The sequence below is a fragment of the Pelophylax lessonae genome (assembly GCF_965119305.1).
Source record: "Pelophylax lessonae genome assembly, chromosome: 2".
Lineage (NCBI taxonomy): Eukaryota > Metazoa > Chordata > Amphibia > Anura > Ranidae > Pelophylax > Pelophylax lessonae.
The window spans coordinates 551,210,824-551,226,584 of record NC_138769.1 but is presented as its reverse complement, the minus strand read 5'-3'; the positions used below and the strand labels follow the sequence as shown (position 1 = coordinate 551,226,584).

The window sequence follows — 15,761 nt, the reverse complement described above, 5'->3', positions numbered from 1 at the left end:
CTATTTTCGATGTAAAGGCTGCTATACACAGCACCACTGGGCTTGGCCAAAGTTCGTTGTTAAACCAACTTTCATCAAAGGAACCTCATGTAAAATCAGCTAAACAGTGACTGCAGTCACTTTTTGGGTATTCGAGCAGCCGTGGGGGCTGGCTGTCAGAATACAAGGACTGGCAAGGAAGATTCTTCCATTCCCATTTAGAATGGATAGAGGGATCTTCTAAATGTCTTTCGTTCAGCATGCCAGCTGAAGGAAAGAAATATATGCATGTATGGCCTCAGCATAGGTTTTCACTCACACTTTGTATTTTACTTATGGATTTTGTGGAATTTTCCAGTGCAGCAAAAGGTGTTATGAAATGTAGAAAAATGGATTTTCCATTACAGAAAAGCATATTTACACCAATGGGTTACACATTGGGAAACGTTCTTCATGCTCTATTTTTGATGCACTCGCATGCACTTTGCTTAGTCAGTTGAATACATGTTGATCATTAAAAAACACAACTGACACGGGTAAATGACTATAAACAAAGGCATTTGGTTGCGTCCGAGCTGCCCTTCAGCATACAAGTGAAGGAGAATGCAAAAGTAACAGAGGTAAGGCATATGACCGATCCCTTAGGACCTGCATTCTGGGGTGAATAAGCACAACATTTTGAAAGAACCTTACATAAGAAGCTGTCAGTCATCACTCATCATGAATATATATTCCCCCAACCTCCACTTCAATGAGAGCCTTGTATGGTGAATGTTCACTATATGTGCAGGAAATTAACCATTTAGACAATTCACTGTGAAAGCATTGGCCAGACTAGTAAACAACAGAGAGTGTGTTCAGCCAAGGAACGCTGAAAGAGGTTGATGTGTAATCTGTATACTGCAAGTTCCCCCCAGTGACAGCAGAGCTTCAGTTACAACACAAATTAGAACAACTAGAACAAAACTCTTCACTGTGCAGCAGTTTCCTGGTAGCTCTACTTTTTCTTTGGGAAGCCTTTAAACCAATCAAGCCATTGGAAGAACATTTTTTATATAGAAAATCCTAGAGTTTGGCACCCATTGCTTTGCCAAACCATTTTAATGAAAAACATACGTTTATAAAGTTTTACAATAAAGTTTAACAATGTAAATACAAATTCACTCTTTTTTCCTCCAAAACAATAAATAAATAACTTAACTGTTCATATAAAGAGGTGTTAAAGAGGACTGGCCTCTTCTTCCAATGATCGGTTTAGTCCAGGAATAAACTTTAAAAGTCTTTTGCGAAAGCTTTTGTGTTTTTTCCTGGGTAAAGATACAAAGTTATTCTGCTCTTTTGGCTTATCCCAGTTTGTTGTGGGGCTTGTGCACTTTACACTTGAGCTTCGAGTTAGTGGTGACTTGTAAGGCTTGAGTGTGTTTTTGTTGGGAATGTTAATTTCATCCGTAGAGTCTGAGTTGAAGTAGCACATCTGATACACAGCATCCTCATTGTCCTCAGCAGTACTCAGGCAACTTGCACTACTGCACATACTTCCAGTGGCCAAGGTGCTTGGCAGAGGTTCTTTGGTGCATTGAGGCACTGTCCCATAGATGTATGACCTAACGGATTCCAATGTGTCGTATACGCTGGGGTCCTTCACAACAATGCCTAGAAAAGCACAAGAAATAATTATTTCTGCAATATACCACAACAAAAACTTACTAACTGCGTCCAAAAAGAAGCATCCACCTTGCAAGTGTCAATATGAGCACCATATTCCAAGCAAGAGGTTCTGAAAAATATGACCCTTCAAAACTTGTGATTTGGTCTATGCAGAATGTTCTGTCTAAAGCCCCGTACACACGTACCGATCGTTGGCCGAACGATCGGCCGTCTTTTGTCCAGGGCTGTCGTGTCTGTTGAAAACTGCAAAAGACCACACACGAATTTTGTCGGCCAACAACAGCCGACTGCAGAAGTGATGTCATGTGATGGTTAACTTTCCTTGTCTTTTTTCTTTTCTGAGCATGCCCAGTCTTGCAAATCTGCTGTCTGAAAATCAGCAGATTTGCAAGACTGAAATCTGTACTGACTGGCGAACAATCGGCCGTTCTGGTGTTGGCCAAGAAACATTTTATTTTAATGCTTGCACGACAGATTCTGTTCGGCCGAAAATGCGCTGTCGGAAGCATCATACTAACAAGCCTACAATCGGCCGATCGGTCGGCGGCCGAATATTTGCGGCCGACAATCGCTACGTGTGTACGGGGCTTAAAGCTGGTCATTTCAAATTCAGAGGAATCGGCCGAAACAGTGGGAGGCCCTGCAAGACCAAAATTTTTTGGTCAGGCAGCACCTGCAGTCAATTAGCTGCAGGCACTGTTTGGGTATGCCTTCAGCCAGTGAATTTATCAACCCACATAATTTGTGTGGATGGAGAATATAAGGCTGAACTAAATAAATCGATTAGTGTATGGGCAGTTTAGGCATTAAAGGGGATGTAAAAAAAAAAAAAAAAAAATGGTGTGATTGAAGAAATCAGAGGCTGCACATGTGTTTTAACAACTCGCTCTTGTTCTCCAGCGCCTCCAATTCCAGCAGGAACTTTCACACCAATCAGACAAATCATCTAGTATGTAGGGGATGAGCATAGTACAGAAATGTATTACTGGTGATTATGCCCAGCATTGTTCATAAAATGTATTTTAATTGCATTTAATGTCAAAATATGTGCTGAAAATATATATTTCCAATTCAGTCTTGAGTCACTGTATATTTCTAAACCTGTCAAATTCGATTTTGGTGTACAGTAAACCCCCCTCCATTGCGGGGGTTACGTTCCGGACCCAGCCGCGAAAAGTGAAAATCCGCGAAATAGAAAAACCCTATTAAAATGCATTGTAGGCATGTTTTTTTTTTTACTGTCACTGTACGTGTAAAAGCATTTTAAGGTCTTTAAACACACTTTTAAAACAATAGAAACTCATGTAAACACATAAGATACTGAGAGACATAGCAAGAGCTATGGAAAAACACAAAAATATTTCATTTTTAATGATTTATATAGTAAAATAACATTACAAAAAAAAAACGCAATATACCGGGACCGCAAAAAACGGAACCGGAATGGAGCGGGGGTTTACTGTACTTCCTTTACAAGGGCATTCTGTACAAGATCCCATTAGAGGTTTCATTTTTGGGTCAGATACTCTATGGCTCATCTTGGTCTTAAGAAGCGGTTCTCAACCTTTTTAACAGAGGAACGCTTGAAAGAACTTTCCTGACTCAAGGAACCCCTGCTAATTACTATAGCTCCAATTACATTAGTGTGATGGTCACTGGAAAGAATGCTCTTTACATTTATGGTATTTAGGAAAAATCTACCCCCTTACAGATAGCTAAAAACATCATTGGGGTTAATGGTTGCTTATCTGAAGCAGAAATTGCTCACTGCTCAAGGAACCCCTAGTAACCTCTGGAGGAACCCTAGGATTCTATGGAACCCTGGTTGAGAAAGGCTGGTGTAAAAGAATGGAGACTGCAGCTTTTCTCATTAAAACACGGACATAGCTGCTCATGTTAGTATAAAGGCAGACCCGACTCAATTCAAAAAAATTGGACATGGACCAAAAACAGCAATTTACGGATTTATTAAACACAAAATTCTGTAAAAATTTTGTATTTATGAAATTGATACCAGAACACAGCAACATCATTAATATAGATCTGAAGCTGTAACTAGGGGGTAACTCCTCAAAAAACACACATGGCATGATAAAACATTTATAGTCATCAGTTACTGTTTCAACCAGACAAAAATTGATCCCCAGGCAGTAATGACGGAAGTCTATACAAACTGTGCCATGTGTTTTTAATCTATATATATTCCAGATTTTGTAGTATGAATTATGGGTTTTACAAGTGTTAAATCACAGCCTCACAAAACACTAAAGAACTTTAATTTCTCCAATATGTCATCTCTGACATTATAGGAAATGTTAGGCTGTCCAGGTCAGCACTCCCAGTCAGACCATTATATTGAGGGAACCTAAGGCTGTCTAAAGAGTTAGAAAAAGTGCACAGAGTTGACATATTTACTGAGTTTCCACCAAACATTTAACAATCCCACCAAGTTCTGAGTAAAAGTACACAAGAGGCCACACTCATACCAACTGTTGGTGGGGAAGGCTCAACACCTATGCCCGACCCCTATTCCCAGTGTATACTGTGATGGGATACCTTTCGAGTCCTCAACACAAACTAAAAGCTGCCTGGATCATTGTATAAAATATAAACCTGCAAAATAGAGTAAGCACAAGTGAAATTTTGCCCCCTACTTCATGTCCGACTATTGAATATCGCCCAGTCTAATGACTGTCTGGGTTTCAAGACCAATGCTCTTTCAGAGAGTTTTAAAAAGGTAGGCTTTTTATACATTCAATGCATTAAGAAAAAAAAAAAACACCTTTTGTGCGCAGCTGACTCCCCTTATACTTCCTGATCTCGATCTAGCACCTTGCCCGAAAGTAGTAGCTCTCTTTTTCCATAATGGCTCTGCCACTGGCTCCTGCTGCTATCAATCACAGCCAGTGAAGAGAAAGTTGGGGTCATGCGGCCAAGCCACGCTGTGTGTGTCAATGGGCACACAAGAGTGCAGCTCGAGAGCAAGCCCACACAAGTGCCCCCCTAGCAAGTGGCCAGGAATGCCAGTGAGGGACCCTAGAAGAGGATCGGGGCCAATGCTTTTGCACAGAGCAGGCAAGACATGTTTATTTTTAAATATATGATCTAGTCATTAGATATACCTTTACAGGACAAGTAAACCCATTGGCAAGTTGAGGAGAAATTAGGTGAGGTCATTGTCTATAAACGCTTATTTTGGGCAAGTACCCTGTGTTAAACCCCCCCCCCCCCCCAAAGAAAAACCCCTGCAGGACAATGCATCGTATACTAGCACATTATGGAAAACTTACCTTAGAACGAAGCCCGCATGCGGTTGCCCAGACACCGAGGGAGCTGACATGTTCCCTCAGCGTCTCTTCCAGGTTCAGCGGCTCCGGCGCTGCGAGTGGCCGGAGCCGCGATGATGACACTTTCCGGGCAAGGAGCTCTGAAGGTCCGGCAAGATACGCCAGACCTTCAGAGCGCATGCGCCGCTGGTGTCAGCGGCTGCATGCAGGGTGAATATCTCCTAAACCGTGCAGGTTTAGGAGATATTAATTTCACCTACAGGTAAGCCTGCAGGTTTACCTGTAGGTAAAAATTAAAAAAGCGGAGTACACTACCGCTTTAACAGAGCCAAGAAAAGGAAAAAAAAAAAGTTTGGAAAAGAAAAAAAATTTAGACCATAAGTGTTGGCATTTTGGGTCACACAGGATGTGAGGGTTCAAATCTGCCGAGTGGACGTCCCTCAAAGACGTTGGCCTTTACTGCTATTGATCTCTACCTGCAACACTCTAGAGTAGCATCAGGATTATTTGCAACATAGTACTATTAGTAGATATAAAAAAAAAAAAAAAAAAGAGAAGTTACATTCAATTCTGGGAAGCCTTACTAACTCAGAGCACAGATCTGTGAGAAAGAAAAGGAGAACATGACTCACTAAAACAGGAACATTTTAGGGGAAGAAAATACTTGTTAAACAAAATACCAAGAGCTGAAGGATTAATTGGTAACACATTGTAACCGGTTATATGACCGCTCTCCTGCAGGGTTACTAGCTCTGAAGTGGTTTGCTCCCAACATGCAATAACCACATGTGGGGTAAGCAGCAAAGAATTAAATACAGGACACTTACCATGTAGGAGTCTCTGCTCCTGCACCATGAGCGAACGATATTCCTCCCATTTCTCATACAAGGTTTGCTGTAGGGAAAAAAGGACAATAAAGGACAAACATCTGTTAATTTTTACTCCTCTCAAATAATCTGGCTTACCAAACACATGTGCATATCACTTTGGTCTTAGCATTTTATTTTCTATGCATGAAGATCAAAAGCCTTCCATGTGCAGCAGCCCCCCTAATACTTACTTGAGGTCCCTCTCTGTCCAGGAGTGCCTCAGCCGGCCAAGATTCTCCCCCCTGATTGGCTGAGACACATTAGCTAGCCAACTTTGACTGACAGCAGTGGCAGTCAACCAGGAGAGAGAGGACAAGGCCTGGTCAGGGCTCCGTGTCTGAATGGACACAGGGAGCAGTGACTCGGGTCAGGTGCCCCCATAGCAAGCTGCTTGCTGTGGGGGCACTCAACAGGAGGGAGGGGCCAGGATCACAGAAGAGGGACTCGAGAAGAGGAGGATCCGGGCTGCTCTATGCAAATCCATGGCAACAGAGCAGGTAAGTATAACATGTTTGTTATTTTTATAGGAAAAAATAGACTTTACATTCACTTTAAGATAGATATTAAGAAAATAGAACACAAATTAACGAAGCTAAGTATTTAAAAAGGTAATTTAAAAGTGACTGGGGTATATTTCCCAAATTTGACTTGGTATCAGATACAGAACACGGACCACAAAAAGAACATAAGGTAGATTTATGTTCATCCCCAGATCAGCCTTTCATAATCCAATGTACAGCATAGCTCTGACTGGGGATGGGAGGAAAAAGCAGGTCTGCTGGATTCTCAAATAGTGACAAGGAACATGCTGACAGGAGAGAGTTAAAAGGATAAGCACATTAGTCTGCTGTTCCTTCTTTCACTATCAGGGGCTGATGTTAGGGAAGTGACATAGTTGTATTACTTAACTTCTGTAAAGAAAAGTTAGGTCACCAAGACTGCTCTCTCTGGCAAAAAAAAATAAAAAAGTATATCTAAATAATGCTGCAAAACAATTATTCAGAAGTTCAGAAAGCGTGACTCTGAAATGCTGATGTAATCAAGGTGTGGTGTGAAATTAATATTTGCACACGTGATGGTCTTTGCTGGATATCTTCTGGTTCCACAGCTTTCAGGGGCTGCCATCTGCATTGACCGAAATGCTGTAATCAGCCACATAGGCTTCTATGTGGCCCACTACTGCAACAACAATACAGACTCCATAGCCAATAGGTAGGAGGGCCACTGACCAGGTTATGACAAAGATTTGGAAATGGAAGAGGTAAGTTTACACATTATACCTTACTCTCTTATGTCAGTTTAGATTTATGCTCCATGGTGCGACAGCACGTGTGCATTTTTGTGAAAATTTTGTGTCATTTAGGGCAGCCCATGCATTTAAATTGGCTGTACTATGCTCAGAAATTGCACAAAGTGCATAACACATTTTTTTAAAACTGTGCCATGTCCAAAACACATGGTACTTTATTATGCTTTTGGCACATGCAAAAGCACTCACATTATGACTGGTGTGTTGGTAGGAATTAATGGCACCACTGCATGCTTGCAAAAAGATCGCTCATTTTTTATGCATTGCAGGAATGCAAGCAATTTTGCACACATTCCCCCCAACGCACAAATGTGAACCTAGCATAACATCTGTCTGGAAGCATATGACTAACAGATGAGCATCAACAGATGATTAATGCTCAGCATCAGCTGTGGAAAATGTTCAGGATGTCCAACATTTTTTATTCAAGACTGAAAATATTGTAATTAGTCCATGTGTTCATACTCCTCATTACTGCTACATACCTTTAGATACTGGAGCCTGGCCTCCAATTCAGCTCTTCTGATAGAAGAACCATAAACAGTCTCCAGCCTGTCAATACAGAAACACACATTGAAACAGCATGCCTCAATAGTTATCGATAGTGATTTACATGACGTACATATAGGGAAAGACAAACACCCAGGGTCTTGTGCGGTGCAGAATATCAATATTAGAAAATATATCATTTCTGGATATTTTAGTTTGCATTTAAAAATTGACAAAAAAAAAAAAAAAATGATATATACACATAAATACATACATATAATACTGAGCCCTCTATGTAGAGGTAGTAAAAGTACAACCAGACCATGTTTTTGATATTTCAAATGTTACCTTATTTTGTTCCCAGAAACCTTTATAAGCTCTACAATTTCCTTGTGCCTGATTCCTTCCACATTGAGGCCATTAACTCCAGCAATTATATCACCTAAAAAAAAAAAATAGTACATGGGTAAGGAGGACATCCTATCATCATAACCCTTTATCTAAGGATCAAAGTTGTTTAATGACCTGCTATATATATTGCACTAGCTTTAGGAAAAATTCTCAAATTAGGAAGGATAAAAGGTGTGGAATGAGAAACACAGAATGAAACATGAAACCATAAAGTGCCAGCTTATGTATAATGAAAATACTAAATGAGCCTTTAATGGTGCCATAAACCATTACACCAATATCCGGTTTTTCCAGCCTTCACTAATCCCAGAGTAACTCTGTATCTTCAAGTGACTAACAATCTGATAAAATTCACCGGTCACTTCAGGCATCCTCTATTAGGTTTGCATTCAAGTTGGTAAAGTTACTTATATAAAAACCACTGTACATGATAAGCTGGGGTGTTTTACAGACTGACATATCAGGTAGCGAAAAAACAAAGATGTCATTATCTGATTGTTGTTAGGGGTTAACAAAAGCTTTGCTTTTTCCCCCTGCCCGTTTTCTAAAATCGGAAAATGAGTAAACCTGTATTGAACAAAAATGGTATTACAACTAAAACCCGTTACACAATGCTAGAATACACTGATCAGCGCTCCCAGCCATTAGCTGGTTTTCCAGCATGTCCTTTCAACAAAAGTTGGTTGTTAAACTAGATTAATGGGCCATACACACTATCAGATTATCTGAAGACTTTTGTCTGTAGACTTACCAAAACCATATAATATGAGGTCAAACCTAAACACTTTCAAGTTGTATGCAATCCGGCAGGCCCTTGCACTACATAGAAAAGGTAAATCTGAAGGAAAAAGTCTTCAGATAATCTGATTGTGTGTATGGCCCTTAAGCTGGGTACACACCATACAACTTTTGTTGATAGATTTAATTTAGATTTACCTTTTCTATGTATTGCACAGGGCCTGCCTCATTGAATACAAATTGAAAGTGTTTAGGTCTGACCTCCTATTATATGGTTTTGGAAGTCTAAAGGAAAAAATCTAAAGAAAATTGTATAGTGTGTACAGGGCCTTAGGTTAGAAAGAGTTGTACAACACTTGACTGAACTGGCCACTAATCTATTAACTCCGTCTCCAAGCCATATGGATGAGCACCGGTACCAGACACATACATCCCTGCCCTGTGTTGTGGATGAGCACCGGTACCAGACACATACATCTCTGCCCTGTGTTGTGGATGAGCACCGGTACCAGAGACATACATCCCTGCCCTGTGTTGTGGATGAGCACCATTACCAGAGACATACATCCCTGCCCTGTGTTGTGGATGAGCACCGGTACCAGAGACATACATCCCTGCCCTGTGTTGTGGATGAGCACCATTACCAGAGACATACATCCCTGCCCTGTGTTGTGGATGAGCACCATTACCAGAGACATACATCCCTGCCCTGTGTCATGGATGAGCACCGGTACCAGAGACATACATCCCTGCCCTGTGTCATGGATGAGCACCGGTACCAGAGACATACATCCCTGCCCTGTGCCATGGATGAGCACCGGTACCAGAGACATACATTCCTGCCCTGTGTCGTGGATGAGCACCGGTACCAGAGACATACATCCCTGCCCTGTGTTGTGCATGAGCACCGGTACCAGAGACCAAGGTAGCCCAGATTTGCTGACAAGATTAGTTTAGAGAGGGGAAGAAAATAAAGGAGACTTGTAATGAAGGTTAAATGCAATTTGGACATTAATAACTCATAATAACATGTTACATTGGCTCACGTTATTTAGCCTAATTGTAGTTATCAAGATTGCTAAAAAGATTGGGGAAATGGTAATCCCTTAAAAAAAGACATGCTGTATGAGTTGCATAAGCATAAGCAAAAGACGACAACACATGGCGATAACCTAACTGATTACATAAATATGCTCAGCTATCTATAACTCTTTGTTGGCCTCTGCTCTCTTGGCTGCTGTCACTGAATGTCCTCTGCACTTCCTGACAGATAAAGGAGGATGCTAGGTAGGGGACTGCCGCTTCATGGATTCCCCGAAATCTCTATGAAGTCTGGCAACTTTGATTAAAGCAGGAACAGAAGTTCGTGCTCCGTACATTTCTGCATGGACACAATTGGAGGCTCCTTTCCAAGCCCTAGCTTGCCTGAGTCATTTCCTGCAGAGAACATGTTGGAGGACACAGAAAAGCAACAGGGACTCGAACAAAAACATTCCCACTGACATAGGCTTCATGTTAACACACTGTGCTTCAAAGTAAAAGGTGGTCACTGCTACGAATGGGAGATTTACTGAAAAGTGAAAAACATTTTGGAAACCTAACTGAATAACTGCATAGGAGATTGCTCTTTTTTTCTGGATGAAGTGGAAATAAGGCAGGGAAGATGATTTGCATATCTCTACACCATGTAATGTGAGGACTATGAGCTAGAACAATAATACTATACCAAAACTTGATAAAAGAAAAAAAAAAAAAAAAGTTTTAAGACCAACGTTCTATTTTTATTCCTGTCTTACAAGAAACTGAAGAAAAAAAAAAAATCAAGACTAGGTTTCTTTGTAATCGTGTCATACCACACGTCTGCTTATATACGAGACCAACGGTGAATTACAGTGATAGGAAAAACCCAGCCCCCTAACCAAGCCACGTTTTCTAATGACTGAAGGTGGAGATGACAGGGCTTGAATAAATGGCATGTTTGACTTTATCTAAGAATTGCTGTCAGGAAGGTGTGCGATTACACAGGAAGTCACCAGTAAACCGCTCGCATTTCTTACCAATGACAGCAGCATGATAATATGAGGAAATTCCAGATAAAAGCATGCATACGCAGCAGTTTACGTCTACCTCTTGTCTTTTGGCTTGAATGTCTGCAATTAGCTTTTCTTATACCTACAACAAAAAAAAAAGCTGACTTACCAACTTTTAGGCCACACAGCATAGCAGGGCTTCCTTCATGTACCCGGCAGACAAATGTAAACATTTCCACTGTATTCTTGTCTTTATGGTGCAATCCATAGGTCTGCAGAACAAACAAAAAAGGAACTCTTACTTCAGGTTTATAGCCAACTACACAGTGGTCTCCAAAATGTGAGAAGACAAGATAATGGATTACTTTACAGCCTTAAAGCGGAGTTCCGGCCACGAAAACGTTTTTTCAATAAAAATACCCCCGGGACAGTCAGGGCTAGTACATTCCACAATGGCTAGCCTCTTTACTGTCCCGGGTCGCACTTACCTTTTAGAAGAAATACTTACCTTGAAAATTTCTTCTCCAGCGCTGCCATCTCAGATGTGGGCAGCTGAAGCCAGCGCGTCCTCTTCTGCGTCCTCTTATCCCAGAATGCGCCTGCACCGGCCCGATCGTCACTTCTGGTGCGGGCAGGTCATCCCTCCACAGCTTCTGGGCATGCCCAGAAGCGGTTTAGAAGGGAATGAGGCGCCAGCACCGGAAGTGACGAGCGGGGCTGGTGCAGGCGCATTGATTCCTGGGAGCGATGACGTTCAGCTCCCAGGAATCAATGCAAAGAAGAAGTGACGGCGCGGGCCGCAGCCACAGATGGAGGAAGTGGAAGAAAGGGGAGTATATTTTTCTTCAATAACGAGGTTAAGTAAACAAAAAAAATCGTAACTATCCATTTATTTTTCGGGTGACGAAAAGCAAGCGGATGGCCTAAAATCGATTATCGATTTTGTGGCTCGAACTCCCGCTTTAAAAATAAGCAGCATGATAAAAAAAAACAGGCACATTATTCCTATGGCAAAAAAAGCACAAAATACTTCCAATGAAAATCACAGGTTCACATATCCTAATCAGTTATAGAGTTACAAACTTGCTTTATCTTTTTTGACTAAGGCCAACCATACACGATTCAAATCTCGCCCGATTCGAAGCATTAGTGGGCAAGCTGAATGTACCAAGTTGATCGTTTATCAACTTGGGTAAAACCAGTCTGCTTTAGATTATCACAAACGGCTGCTATAGTCACTAGAGATAATCACTGTCTTCTCCCGGCGGGGCCGGCTTCCCTGCTGGGAGAAGAAAATTGCTCAGCAGGAGGGATTCCCCTGTCAGCGCTGTCTGTGTTAATGGGGGAATCATGCAAATTTCCTTCCTGCAATCTATGGTTCCAGAAAATAAATTTGCACTGTCTATGGGCTGCCTAAACCAGGGATCTTCAAACTTCGGCCCTCCAGCAGTTGTGGAACTACATGTCCAATAAAGCATTTTAAAACTGACATTCGCAGAGATGACTAGCCATGATGAGAATTGCAATTCCTGAACAACTGGAGGTCCATAGTTTGGAGACCCCTGGTCTAAACTTCAGCTGAGAAACTGTTGTGCAGTACTTAGTTTTTATGGGATATGGCAAAGGATAGAGTTAAGGCCGGCTCTACACTGTTCGAATCTAGTCCCTGCTGAACCGGCAGAGATTCGAACAGTTATTGGGCAGGCTGAATGTACCAAGTTGATCGCTCAACTTGGGTACAACCAGCCTGCTGGATTCTCTTACGATCACTAGCGGCTGCTATAATCCCTGTTTTCTCCCGACGGGGACTGTCTGTGTTGATAGGGGAATCGTGCAAATGCAGGAAAGAATCTTGCACCTTGTATGGCTACTTGTACCACTAGATGTGAAACTGTTCATACCCATCCCACTAATAATTCCCTAGACAGCAGTTTGATGGCAGGCATCTGCTGGACCTACACACACTAGATCAGGGATATGCAAACTGTGGCCCTCCAGATGTTGCAGAACTACCAGTCCCAACAGGCATAGCAAGACTGACAGCCACAAGCCTGATACCCAGAGGCATGATGGGACTTGCAGTTTTGTAACAGCTGGAGGGCCACAGTTTGCATATCCCTGCACTAGATCATGGCCGCCGTCCAGCTGAAGGGACTTATTTTATGTCTTTGGCCAATCACAGACGACATCTGCCAGCTGGACAATGTAAAGCGGTGATCTTTTTAGTACAAGTACATTAGTGTCACTTTAGATAAATGGATATAAAGAATTACAGATAACCTTTGTATACAGCACTAGATAATTTGATTTAGGAGACCTAAGAAAGATAAACACCAGTCACCCAGCCACAGGAATATAAGGAAATAATGACTATATGCAAACATTTAGCCTGGCCACTTCCTAGCAACTGACAGAGGCTGCCCTGGATGAACACCTCACCAGCTGCTTCTATTTGCTTAACAGGTGATAATCCAGAGCTCTGTGCAGGTGAACGGAAATCTGCAGTTACCTATTAACCGGCTGTGCTATTCATATTTATAACGTACACTGAATAAAACTTATCAATATTAGATGTAGTCACTGCTGGTTAAATTAACCCTCTAGCACACAGATTGTAAGACTCTCACAGGTACATGTAACCGAAGTCTACTGCAATATGTTCAGTTCATGCAAAAATTGTCCCATAGCACAGAACACTCCATTGAATTTTCCACTTAAAGTGGAGTTCCACCCATTTTAGTCACTTTAGATGTATGTAATCCCCTTTAAAACGACTTTTACCAATGGAAAGTTTTTTTTTTTTTTTTTGCTAGTAAATACCTTATTTTCTGCTTTATTTATCCTCTCCTCACTTCCGGGTCCGGTCGGCGATTACGTCATTCGGCGATTCGCAGTGTGTGCTGGGATGCATCTCAGGGCATGAAATCTCGCGTTATTACACAGGAGATGAGCTGTACTGCGTGTTCTGCCCCGCCTCCTCTCAGTGAGCTGTATGTAAGTAGTGTATTGAGGCCGTTCTCCGCCCCGCCTCCTCTCAGTGAGCGAGGACTGAAAGCATTATATCCTCACTGAGCTCACTGAGAGGAGGCGGGGCGGAGCACGGCCTCAATACACTACCTACATGCAGCTCACTGAGAGGAGGCGGGGCGGAGGCGGGGCAGAGCACACAGTGCAGCTCATCTCCTGTGTAATAATGCAAGATTTCATGCCATCCCAGCACACACTGCGAATCGCCGAATGATATAATCCCCGACCGGACCCAGAAGTGAGAAGAGGATAAAGCAGAAAAAAAAGGTATTTACTAGCAACAAAAAAAAAAAAAAAAAACACAAAAAAAAAAACTTTCCATTTGTAAAAGTCGTTTTAAAGGGGATTACATACATCTATGCAATCCAATTTATTAAAAATGGGTGGAACTCCACTTTAATGGCATGCTCACATCAGATGCACTGGGCAGCCTTGTCGGGCATAGTTCCAATACAAGACAAGGCAAAGAAAAAAAGTCCAGCTCACACCACTACTTGTGGTGTGTATGCAAGCAAAAAAAAAAAAAAAAAACACAAACCACAATGTATTCAATAGAACTTCGTAAAATATCAATGTGACATTTCAATAAAGTTTGCACAAAAGAAAAACAGAAAAAAGGTAAAAAGTGTGACATGTCTGGATTGGCGCTAGGGTTGCCACCTCATCCCTTTAAACCAGGACACACATTAATTACACAGGTTCTGTGGCTGATCAAGGTGGTAATTAAACTCACTTAGTGCCTTATCTGCATTAAATTAGCCTCAAAACCTGTGTAATTAATATGTGTCCTGGTTTAAAGGGATGAGGTGGCAACCCTAATTGGCGCATCGGCACTGTTCCTCCCAGGGCACATCAGCACAGCACTTCAGCAGCCATGTGTTCAGCGTGGCTGCTGTCTGGAATGAGCCCTTAATAAAAACTACACACCAGTCCATCTGTCAAATGGCAGAGTAGCTGGCTTGTCAGCCCAGGCTTGAACGCAATAAAGACTAAAAAGGAACAGAAAACCCTTTGCAGAGGTAGATTTAAACCAAACGTTGGTAGATTTTCTGGAAATGCTAGCTACCTGGCTGTAGCTAAAGATTCCTATTGTTTGCTGACATTTCAGATCTGCATATTTGTTCTAGGTTATCGACCTAAAGTAACGGAGCTAAGGGTTCAGCACAACAACCTGGTAACCATTTTCAGAAGAAATGGATGGACTTGTGTCTTTTTTCAACCAGATTAACTATTTAAGAAATAGCCGCCTCCATATTCCCTTTAAAAACAGGTTTACTTGAAGAGCTGACAGCTATTTAGGTGTATAGGTATATCTCCTATATAGTTGTGAGTCTGAAGATCTCTAGACTAACTAGACTGTGGAAACTCTGAAAAGATGAAAAAATCCAGGAGGAGGAAGCATTACAGAAAACACATGCTGAAACATCATGTTGGGAAATGTTGCGGCTCACACTGTGGGGTCTGATGCACAATAAAAAAAAAAAAAATCTTTAGGCAATTTGCCAGCACACGACAAAACCCTTAAGGCTCCGTTCACATGTAGGCGTTTTGGGGCGTTTTTGGGGCGTTTTTCTGCTCTAGGATCAGCTCTCAAAACGCCCAACAAGACAAATCCTATTCATTTCAATGGCCCCTGTTCACATCTGAGCGTTTTGACGCTGTATACAAAACGCCCAACGCTCAAAAAAGTACATGAGCTTCTTTTTGGGCAGATTACAGGCGTTTTCCATTGATCTCTATTCAATCTAAAAACGCCTGCACAAAAATCGCGGTAAAAATCGCGGTAAAAAACGCCGCAAAAATCGCGGTAAAATCGCGGTAAAAAACGCGCGAAAAACGCTACGCTCAGGTGTGAATGTAGCCTAAAGTCTAGACAACTTTTCTGCAAACTCTGATGGGGCAATATCCCTAGTCTGACCAAGGTGACCATTTTGAATGGTATCCGTATAAAAGT

The 15,761-nt window shown here is 41.8% G+C and overlaps 1 protein-coding gene across 1 annotated transcript in view; it reads right to left on the bottom strand.

Annotated features, from left to right (window-relative positions):
- Positions 1-1,007: 1,007 nt before the first annotated feature.
- The window catches only part of TAMALIN (trafficking regulator and scaffold protein tamalin), a 49,519-nt gene continuing 34,765 nt past the window's right edge, over positions 1,008-15,761 (bottom strand). Inside the window, exons 4-8 of the mRNA XM_082247098.1 lie at positions 10,950-11,052; positions 7,950-8,043; positions 7,598-7,664; positions 5,762-5,828; positions 1,008-1,632 (exon numbers count right to left, since the gene is read on the bottom strand). Coding sequence (XP_082103224.1) covers positions 1,199-1,632; positions 5,762-5,828; positions 7,598-7,664; positions 7,950-8,043; positions 10,950-11,052 — 765 coding nt within the window. The 3' untranslated portion in view covers positions 1,008-1,198. The remainder of the gene's footprint in view (positions 1,633-5,761; positions 5,829-7,597; positions 7,665-7,949; positions 8,044-10,949; positions 11,053-15,761) is intronic.